This window comes from Acipenser ruthenus, chromosome 7 (assembly GCF_902713425.1).
Source record: "Acipenser ruthenus chromosome 7, fAciRut3.2 maternal haplotype, whole genome shotgun sequence".
NCBI classification, from domain to species: Eukaryota; Metazoa; Chordata; class Actinopteri; order Acipenseriformes; family Acipenseridae; genus Acipenser; species Acipenser ruthenus.
Window position 1 is genome coordinate 27,789,023 of NC_081195.1, and position 11,629 is coordinate 27,800,651.

An 11,629-nucleotide genomic window follows, 5' to 3' on the forward strand; every position below is an offset into this window, starting at 1 on the left:
GTTTGTGCTAGACACTTACAATTTGGTGGGCTTTAAGATATTGGTGTAGTCTAATACTTAGTTAATTTGGAGAGTGATACACCCACCAACCTGCAGGTCCCCACCAAAATAAAAAAAACCAGAGAATAGGATTCTATGGGATTTTGTTGGGGCAGCTATTTGGCCTGTTGGTGCAAGTGTGATACAGCTTTATTAAGTAATGGGTCTTATAGTTATAGACAAAGCAATTATGTTTCAGAATGCAGGGGGGTCTTTAATTTTTATTTACAACACAATTCTGCAAGATACAGTATTGAGATCAACATATTATTATTGCAAATACAGTATTGTACTCACATGCAGCATTTTTTTCCTCCTGTTTTAAAAAAATGCACATAGTGATTTTACTTTTAAAGGAAACATAAACAGCCTAACTGGATATATTTTGTATTTCAGAAGCCTACGTTTTTAAATTATATTTTGCTTGATAAGTTGCCTATTGCAGAAAATGCTTTCATAATGTATTCCCTTTGTGAAGTTATGATTGATAAAAAATAAAATGACCCTGGACAACTCGTTCATGTTGATGTCACGTAGATATCTTCTTCGACTGTGTAAACCAGTGTGCAATGGTGTGTTTTTGCCCAGCAGAAAGCTCCTGCCATTTCCATTCTCAGAAAAAAAGAAATTCTCCACTGACGAGCGCTCACTTCTCCATCTTGCGTTAACCAGCGTGTGTATGCAGCTTCTTAGTCAGTTTCACTCCCTTCAATCTGCTTTATGTTTTCTTCCTCTTCTGAAAAACTGTCCGAATGATTTAACCCTTTGCGGTCCTATGTCGGACCAGGTACGACGTTACAATTTTCCCTTTCCGGTCCGACATCATCAAAAAGATGTAAAGCACAGGTCTCTAGTCGTTTTTTTCAAATAAATAAAAAAGGGCGTATCTCATGAATAGTCATACTTGCCCCTGGCATCAGATAACAGCGGCCATAAGGAAACAAGCTGGCTGATACTGAATCTGCGCACAGAGAATATCACTGACATTTGCAGAGCTTGTTTGAGATGTTATAGTAATAAAATAATGACTTGGATTGAACTTAAGCCAGTTGAGGTCCGAATTGTAGTAAACATACCAATAGAGAACAGATTGTAATACTTTTATTTTCTGTTTTCAGGTCTGCCTTATCTGAATAAAGGCCAAGGAACAAAGATGGAGTCTGTTTACATTAAACAGGAGGAGGTTATGGAATTGCTACCTATCTGCATTAAACAGGAGATGCCTGAACTGGATTCTTTCCACATTCAAGAAGAGACTGAACTGGAGTCTGTCCACATTAAAGAAGAGGAGACTGAACTGGATCCTGTCCACATTAAAGAGGAGGAGACTGAACTGCAGCCTGACCACGTTCAAGAAGAGACTGAACTGCAGCCTGTCCACATTCAAGAATATAATGACTTGTTGTTTAAGTTTTCAGGAAACGCATCCCGGCCAAAGACATTACATCAGTGTACTGAATGTGGTAAGAACTTCGGTCAGCTAGGAACCCTAAAAAGACACCAGCGAGTTCACACTGGAGAAAAGCCCTATCAGTGTATTGAATGTGGAAAGAGCTTTGGTCGGCAAGGAAGCCTAAAAACACATCAGCAAATTCATACTGGAGAGAAGCCACATCACTGTAATGAATGTGGGGAGAGGTTCAGTCAGTTAGAAAACCTAAAAAGACACCAGCGAGTTCACACTGGAGAGAAGCCCTATCACTGTACTGAATGCGGAAAGTGCTTCACCGAGTTAGGAAACCTAAAAAGACACCTGCGAGTTCACACTGGAGAGAAGCCGTATCACTGTTTTGAATGTGGGGAGAGCTTCATTGAGTCAGGAAGCCTAAAAAGACACCAGCGAATTCATACTGGAGAGAAGCCGTATCACTGTTCAGAATGTGGGGAGAGCTTCAGTCAGTCAGAAAACCTAAAAACGCACCAGCGAATTCACACTGGAGAGAAGCCGTATCACTGTTCTGAATGTGGAGAGAGCTTCAGTCAGTTAGGAAGCCTAAAAAGACATCAGCAAATTCACACTGGAGAGAAGCCGTATCACTGTTTTGAATGTGGGGAGAGCTTCAGTCAGTTAGCACACCTAAAAAGACACCAACGAATTCACACTGGAGAGAAGCCATATCAGTGTACTGAATGTGGGGAGCGCTTCATTGAATCAGGAAACCTAAGAAGACACCAGCGAATTCATACTGGAGAGAAGCCATATTGCTGTATTGAATGTGGGGAGAGCTTTAGTCGGTCAGCAAACCTAAAAAAACACCGACAAATTCACACTGGATCCAGCCTCCCTCCCTCCCAGTCCCTCACCTCTCCACCCTGCTTGTTTGAGATATCTGATTCCTTGTGTCACTCTCACCCTGCAGTAAATGAAGGGGGTCCCCAGGAGTGAGAGCCAGCCTGAATCCAGAGACACTGAGAAGGGGAGCGAGTCAAACTGAAGGAGACAGACCCATTCTTTCAGAATGAACAGGAGAGCCCTGGGATTCATCTCCACTCCTGCCCTTGACTTGGAAATTAACCTATCATCATGCTTTGATGATCTACATAGAACATAGTTAGTCTTTCTACTTAGAAGGGACACATTGGAAGTATATGCAGACCTGCTAATCTCTACACAGTTTGCGTATCCGCTACGCATTTTGAGTTGGTAATACGCGGATACGCTTTTATCAGAGAGATGATACACAATACGTAATCCATATTTTGCTCATCGTCTATGATGTTGCCTGTAGTTAGAGAAAGTGTTGCATCTAACGTCAGGGCCAGCCTTAGGGCAAGGCAAGCAAGATAGATTAACCAATCAGCTTTTGAGTTTAGTTACGTTATAGAATATCCAATCAGCTTCAGAGTTTAGTTGACGATCCAACCTCAGTTTAAAAAAAATATATATATATTTTAAAAAAGAGAAAATTATCGTGTGTTGACTGACAGAAGGGCCTGCCACCCAGTTTCTTTGTATAATCACTAACATTCTACTGTAGCCTATCAGGCTTTGTTGAGCTGACTCGCTTGTGTTTCAACTGCCAGTTTCGGACACACTGGAGGGAGTGTGAAGTACTGTGACTTGTAAGGAAAATATTTATTTCAAACGGGCTACGATACCTTTTGTTTTTTAATTAATGCATTAGTTATGCATTCATTTTTGTCTGGGGAAAAAACCCACTTGCTTTTTTTTTTTTTTTTTTAAATGTGCTCGGTTTAGATAACAGCATCACATGAAAAGAAATTACAGCTGAATGAGGATTTTAAGAGAATGGCGAGGGAGTAAGTACAAACATTTATTATAATAATATAGTACAATATTTAAGTTTTAATATTCTGTTTTTGGCTCGTTGTCCCGTTTTTCACAAACGCCTGTTACCATATAGGGATGTCAGTAAAAATCAATTTTATAAAAATGAGCACAGCATTAACATTGTTAATGTGGTTAAGGTACGTAAGGCTTCTGTTTACTTTGCAAGTAGTGTACAATTACATTGTAAATAAATGCCGTTTCATTGTGCTTTAAACAAGTCATAAACGGCTGGTTTGTGATTTTATATTGAAGTTCAGTAAGATCATTAATGTAGCATTATGGATTTTGTTAACGGTAAAATATTTTTTTTATGTAAGGACTGAGAATCACCGACCCGCATAAGTGTAATCCTGTTTAACTGTATAGCTAAATATTTATGAAAAAAAACGGCCATACAAGTAAGCATGTTAAAGTGGGACTTAATACGACTGCTACTACTAATAATAACTTAATATCAGAACTACCAATATATGCTCACTGATATTAACTTTTCATGAAGCACTCACTACAAACGAATGCGTCCAGTCTTTCTCATTTTTTTTAATTCTCTTTTAATCGCTGAAATCCATTACCCGCCTGTCTGGATCAGCAGGAATCCTGTAGAAGGAAACTTTATATTTCTGTCCAGAACAAAAGAATCGGGCATTACTGTAATGTTACCGCGCTAGGCGTTTTGGTCATCTTCCACAGTAATGCTGACTGTGAAAGAGTGTTCAGCTTGGTGACCAAAAACAAAACCCAACACAGAGCCATCCTGAGCACAGACATGCTAAGTTCACTGGTAACGCACAAAGTCATGATGTCAGTGAAGCAGCAAGTGTGTCACACACAAACCTTTAGTGACACCTTGCTCAGGAAAGCCAAGTCAGCCACCTATGAAGCTAAATATTCAATATCTGAAAGTGCAGTTTGACCTGTTGGATTCCTTTCTGTTCCAAACAACTCACTTAGTGGACAGCTATTACATTTGGTGTTGATTCAGTGACTATTGATTCAGTGACTATTTACTATTTAAGTTTTTTTTCCTTTTTTGAAAGTGCTTTGTTTCTCTGTTTTTAGAAGCTTATACATTTCAATTTATGTTTTGACAGTAAATAAAATACAAACATACTACAAAAATGGCTATTTTCTGTACTTGAAATAATTTTCAGTTGATTTAAATTAAAACGGTTTCATCTATACCAAGGTAAACAATTTAAATTTAAACTGAAACAATCATAGCTAATTTCTTTTTTTTACTGAAAAAATCATACTCAAAACTCAGAGTGTAGCATTTAGCTGTTTTATACCCTAAAACAATTCTGGCTGAACATTGATATGTGTGATACGAACCCAACACATTAAACAAAGCTGCCAGTAGCATACATGATGGTTTTAAAATGTAATTTGAGCTATAAAAGGCATTACTGTACCAATATCAGTGAGAACAGCATAAGATACAGAAGCGAATTGTTTAAAAGAAACTAAAACTAAGAATATCTTCATGGGTGTGGCAGCAGTGTGTGTTTCATAGAACTAGAATGGCCTTGAAGTCAGTGCAAACACAAGCTGAAACAACCTTGTGTTTTTTTTTTTATTTTGTTTTATTTCAAGTGTTGCAAACTTTGCACCTGAGCAGATGCTGTTTTGGTTTTTGAATGAATGAATGTGCTTTGCTGTTCAAATACTGATTAAACTCCAAGCTTGTATAGTGGAGCGCTGCTTCAGTGTAATGGTATTTAAATACAATTTATATCTTTTTTTTTTTTTTAATGGGTAAATTGCTGTTTGTCCAATTTATTATGACAGACCCACAATAGTGAGCTTTATAAATATACTGTAAAACATGAAAGGTGTGCAAAGCAAACCATTTTCAATAATGTTGCATTCATTACAAATCTGCAAAACGTACATGCTGCAACATTACATTATTACCACATCGTGGTTTATACAGCTTTTGAATATATAAACAATCTGCTTGCTTGTGTTTTTTATTAGTATGCTAACATTAGCGTGACAACAGTACATCCTAAGGCAAACTTAGCTATTTAGAAAGGATTTCATTGAATTTGAGTGCAAGTTCCTGTACATTTTTCAGTATCTCTATATATAAGGGCATGCTATAATGTTTCCATCACTCCTGTATGTAGAAGTGTTGTCATTTTTTAACTGTCCAATGATTCCTGAGAGAAATATCTGCAGTGGAACTGAACAAACCCAAGAGAGACATTGAACAATACAAGCTTGCCAGAGATGCTGCTGCAGGTTTGATAATATTGGCTTCATGAAATGAGAAATCGAGTTCCCTCTGTGTCATGGAATTCCTCTGCTGGTGTATCATGATGTATGCCCTGGAGTGTGGGCTCAATCTTCTCTCCTGCCTGCTTGTTCTCAGTGTGTGAGTTCAGCTACACTTCCAGTGTCCTGAGCTGGGCTTTGAATCCACTGGGGACGCAGCTGGACTCGGATTTTGTTTTAGATCAAATACAAGATGAGAAACCTTATGCACAACTGTTTTATTGGTTTTTTTCCTATGAATGTATTAAGACTTAGAATCTCTTTGTGATATAATTTTTTTGTTACATGAACATAATTTAGATATTTTATTTAACATCATGTAACACAAATTATATCACAAAAGTCTACTGGAAGCTATAATAGTTGGAGAGTATTTCATGTTAGATATGGAAATGTCACATTTCTCAATTTTTGTCAGCATATGGAAAACTGGTATGTGTCGAGAATTAGGATTGGACTGTGGTATTAAGTTTTTCTTTATCATACATATTGGAAGTTTAGGCTGATATTCTTGGGAGGGATTATTGAATGATTGCTTTCCCTTTAGGATTATTGAATAATTGCCCATTAGATCACTTCCTATATAAATCTCTGGTAAACTCACCTGGTATTACCGTTGCTTCCCCATGTGTCAACAGGCTTTTGTATAGTTGATGTTATGAGTTATTTTAAATGTTCTGAGGGTGTGGGTGTAACAGGAGCAGAGGGGCTGGAGAGCAAGAAGATGCAGAAGACCAGGGGTTTTGGGCTGAAATGTCTGTTTGGCACAGTTTTATTGAACAGTGGTCATTACTAGAGTTTGGTCAGTAACACCCTGGGCAGCGGTCATTACCTGAGTTTCACCACGTAAACATTAACTGTCAGATATCAGCCACTCTCCAATATCTATTCGGCCAAACAGAATAGTGCTAGTACGCCCGGAGTGGGGGCCACCAGAGGTCAAAGCCAAGTCTACTGAGGCACCGGACACTCTTTCTCAAGGCAGGGTGGAAGTTTCCCAAGTAGTGCATCGATGTTCAGATACAGTTACATTAAATACTAATTCAACAACTAACTTTAAGATGACACCCTAACGCATATCCAAACTGATTAGCAGAGTGTCAATGGCATTATCAGTTCCTCAGCATTTGCTAAGCACCAATAACCATGTTTCCCTCCTCTGAACCATTTTTGTTGCATAAACAAGACAAGTTATTTGCTAAAATGATGCTACCAAAGTGCAAAAATGTACCGATAACAATGTTCAAGTTCTACTTGTGAAAGTAGTGCAATCTCATACATGTAGAGAGTCCATTCTATACATGAACCCTTTCATACCTCCCTTATGTAGTCCAGTGGTGTACACAGTCACAGTAATATTTTATTACATATGTAATACTAGATGTTATTGTAAGATTCAGCAGGTTTCATTCGACTGTGAAGCAAAAGCTGTATTGGAAAAAGAGTACATATACATTGAATGTTTAAAGATTTAGATATTTTATATTAATTGCATTCTACAAGGAAGTGTGAAGTGTACACATTTCACTGTTCAGAAGCCACTAATAAACTTTGCATTGATTTCACACTGAACTGTTGTGAAGTGCTTTTTCTTTACTGCTTTGCTGCTGGGCTCCACTATTTGTGCTGCCTGTCTAGGAGAAGAGAAGTCTATTAATCCAAACAGCATGCAGATTTATTTAGATTCGATCAGGAGCAATGGATCCTCAAACAGGTTTGGACTGTACAGGCATGTAATGCATACAGAAATGGCAAAAACAAACAATCGATCATTATTTTATAATGTTAAGGTCACAGAAAATGTATTTATTGCATTTATATAACGCTTTTTATACAAATGTATCGTAAAGTACTGCACATTACATAGCACAAAAAAGAACAAACCACAATACATTTGTATAGCATGTCACACATACAACTGCCACAGTCAGACCATTTAAAGGTATATTACATCAAACACAATCAACAATTGTTATTGGAGTTAAACTCTCACACATTGTTAGTGGGGCCTGACCGCATTCGTGCTACACTGTTCATCCCATTTATTAATCCTAGTTTGCCACCTAATTGCCTTTTTGTTTTCCCCTACAGGTGACACCTCTTTGTGTGTTTTATTTCCCCTTTTATCAGCCTATTTTAAAAACAAGTGTGACAGGTTTTAATTCTACTTTACTGCATGTATCATTTTTTTTTGCATGATTTTTATTGCATAATTATTATTTATTTCTTAGCAGACGCCCTTATCCAGGGCGACTTACAATTGTTATAAGATATAACATTATACATTATTTCACATTATACAGATATCACATTATTTTTTTACATACAATTACCCATTTATACAGTTGGGTTTTTACTGGAGCAATCTAGGTAAAGTACCTTGCTCAAGGGTACAACAGCAGTGTCCCCCACTGGGGATTGAACCCACAACCCTCCAGTCAAGAGTCCAGAGCCCTAACCACTACTCCACACTGCTGCCAATTATGTGGCCTTTTCAATTGTAGTCGATTGTAGTTGATTTCGAGGGCCAGGGGTCACAAATGGAGATTAGATAAAGGGGGCATTCAGAACAGAAGATAGGAGGCACTTTTTTACACAGAGAATTGTGAGGGTCTGGAACCAATTCCTCAGTAATGTTGTTTAAACTGACACCCTGGGATGCTTCAAGAAGCTGCTTGATGAGATTCTGGGATCAATAAGCTACTAACAACCAAACAAGCAAGATGGACCGAATGGCCTCCTCTCGTTTGTAAACTTTCTTATGTTCTTATGTAGTCGTTTTAATCTGACTGTATGTATGCCAGACACTTGTATGGTTATGTATTGCCTTCTGTGACCTATTTGATTAGATTTAATCACTCCACTGTATTTGGTTGTTCCTTAGGGCATCGTGGCTGTAGTGTGTGTTGATGCACCAGGGAGAACATAAGAACATAAGAAACAAACAAAATTAATTTTATTATTACAAGCATTATTATTCACATTATTACTTTTATAGTTATATACTTTGTTATAGTTGTATAATACGCTTCAATAAACCTGTCAATTATTTATTTAAAAAACCCACTTCCAGGCTTATTTTGAAGAGTTGGTCTTTTACTCAGTGGGGCAGTTTACAAATAAAAACTGAAAAGCGTGACAACAGATCTCTCGCGCTTTTATGATCATGACAGTTCTGCTTCCACGTTTACATGAGAGTTTATTTTAGAGAGAGAATTTAGTCGTCCAAATGCAAACAACCTCATTAATAATAAAATAATGGGAGGGTTTATTTAAAAATCACCAAACGCACTGAAAAGAGATGCTGCGCGATAAAGGATATCGTTCAAATAATGCGTAGGGGTTTACATGAGGCTTTACACGCTAGCAGAGATGAAGAGAAGGTTACCCCCATCTGTCTAGAATGCAAAAGGCTTGCAGTTAAAACGGTTCATGCTGCCAAGAAGAAGAAAATAATAATAGTTATTACTATTATTGTTTAGAATTAGTTGTTCTAGAAATGGTAGACGTACCATGTGTACAAAAACCGACAGCACTCGCCAATTCCCATTACTGCTTTTCTTATGCTTCTTAGGCTACTGATGTCCTTTCACACACCCATATATATTAGTCTTAGCCAAGTGCGTAACTGTTAATGTGCTAAACAAAAGTATTATGCGTTCAATAATCACAAACATGCGTTAATGTGGAACAAATATATTAAAAACAGCTCATGATGTGTTGGTTTCAAACACAGGTACTTTGTTGAAATATTAAAATTAATTATGCAGAAAATGTGGAAACTTACACAAACACTGTTAATATAATAAATACCTAATGTGTGTGTATTTGTTAATTAGTTATAAGGGTATATAAAATCATAGGCCTACTTACAACGTAGTTGCAACAAAAATGGATGGATGGAGAAGTCGCAGACAAACCCTGGCTAGATTAAGTCTTGTATGGGAAGAACTCCTTCAGTCCCATGCAATGGGTTTGCAGGAAAGGAATCGTATTGTGCGCAGAAATCCGGCGTGCAACACAACCACCTCTTGGTGCTGTTGATCAGACGATGCTCCTGGATCAGCAGCTACAGCGTTCAAACCAACATTAATTTAAAGAAGAACAGTTGTGAATTGCTTCAAAGCTTTTGTTTTACATGTGAATGCTAAGAATAATATGTGAAAAATAAAACATATCGCATATGCGCACACACTTAGCCCGACATGCGTAAAATGACTTGATATCCCCAATCATTTGTTTTTTTCACAAATTATTCTTAGGATTCACATGTAAAACAGAAGCTGTGAAACAATTCACAACTGGTCTTCTTTAAATTAAAGTTGTTTTGAAAACGCTAGCTGCTGTGGTTGGGGATATCAAGCACTTTTAATTGACGCTGGGACGGTGGTGTGTTTATGCGATATGTTATTGTATTCACAAATTATTCTTAGGCTTCACAGGTAAAACACAGACTGTGAAACAATTCACATTTGGCATCCTTTAAATTAAAGTTGGTTTGAGCGCTGTAGCTGCTGTGGTTGCGGAGATAAAGCCATTTTACGCGTGTCAGGTAGGCTGTGTGCGTACATGCGGTATGTTATTGTTTTTCACAATGTATTTGTTTGATTCACATGTATCACATGATTTCACAAGGCGAGCTTGTGCAACAGGTCACAATTTGTCTTCTTTACATTAAAGTTGGTTTGGACGCTCTAGCTACTGTGGTTGAGGAGATAAAGCCCTTTTACGCGTGGCTGAGGCTAAGTGTGCGTATGTGCAGTATGTTATTATTTTCCATAAATTAGTCTTAGGACTCACATGTAAAACAGAGACTGTGAAACAATTCACAATTGGTCTCCTTTAAATTAAAGTTGGTTTGAGCACTCTAGCTTCTGTGGTTGGCGAGATACAGCCATTTTCATTCATTTCGGGTTAGATTGAGTCGAATATCAAACGAATATCAAACGTCAAGCTAACTTTACCGAGCTAGCATATTTTAGTTTAGAAAAGTAAATGATGGCTTGCGCAATTACCATATTGTATTTATGGGGCTGGTATTTCACAGGACGTCTGGAAGGATGAGGATTCCAGCAAATGGTCCGATGCCACTGCCACTGGCCGTTCACCCATTAACCAGTGCATTTCCGAAATTGGGACCTCGAGTTTTGACCGCAGGACTGCAGGCGTTTTCTCTCCTGCAGGTACAGATATTTCAGTTCCCTGAATTTATCTCGTACTTGCAGGAGCGTTCTATTTATATCAAGTGCAACCAGAGCACCGGTAATACTGGTGAAAACGGTGGCATTTATTTGGCGAGGTCGATCCAGTTCATCTATAACCCCCAGGTCCTGGTGTTGCGTGCTGTCAGAAGGGGTGGAAGCTTGAAACATCCTAGGGGGAAAAAAAGCTACATTATTGGTATTATTATTATTATTATTATTATTATTATTATTATTATTATTATTATTATTATTATTATGATAATAATGCTGGCCATAACGATCTAGTAGTTCTCATGTGTCACGGGTGACAAAAGTGTATGTGATTTATTGAATTATATTGTTGTGATTTTTAGAATGTTTTATTTATTTTTTCTTTTTTTCACATTGTGTTGTTGGAATGATTTAATTTAAGCACGTTACTGATGTATTGATTTATTTTGTTTTTTACGTTTTCGTACACACGCTGTGTTACCTGTTCCTATGGCAACGTCACCGGTGTCTACCGCTTGAAATCACTGTTTGGATCGCAGGTGTGGACAATAATTTAATCAGCTGTTCACTATAAAGAGGGAGTAAAAAAGAGGATATAGAGAGACGCAGTTCAAGAGACGCAGTTCAGAAAACAAAGTGAATAAACGAAGTTTGAACAAGGTGGAACGAAAAGAAAGAGGAAGAAATAAGACAGGGAGAAAGCAGAACGCGGGGATAGAGAAAAGAACAAAACGAATATAAGACTAAAGAAAGCAAGGAGATCGGAGTGTTGCAGGTAGCAGCACGGGACACTTGGTGTACTGGGAACGAGACTAAAGAGAAATCG

The 11,629-nt window shown here is 37.8% G+C and overlaps 1 protein-coding gene across 1 annotated transcript in view; it reads left to right on the top strand.

The window, feature by feature from the left end:
- LOC117415219 (zinc finger protein OZF-like) overlaps positions 1–7,173 on the top strand; it is a 29,469-nt gene extending 22,296 nt beyond the window's left edge. Inside the window, exon 3 of the mRNA XM_034025269.3 lies at positions 1,158–7,173. Within this exon, the coding sequence (XP_033881160.3) occupies positions 1,193–2,425 (1,233 nt within the window). The 5' untranslated portion in view covers positions 1,158–1,192 and the 3' untranslated portion in view covers positions 2,426–7,173. The remainder of the gene's footprint in view (positions 1–1,157) is intronic.
- The last annotated feature ends 4,456 nt before the right edge of the window (positions 7,174–11,629 follow it).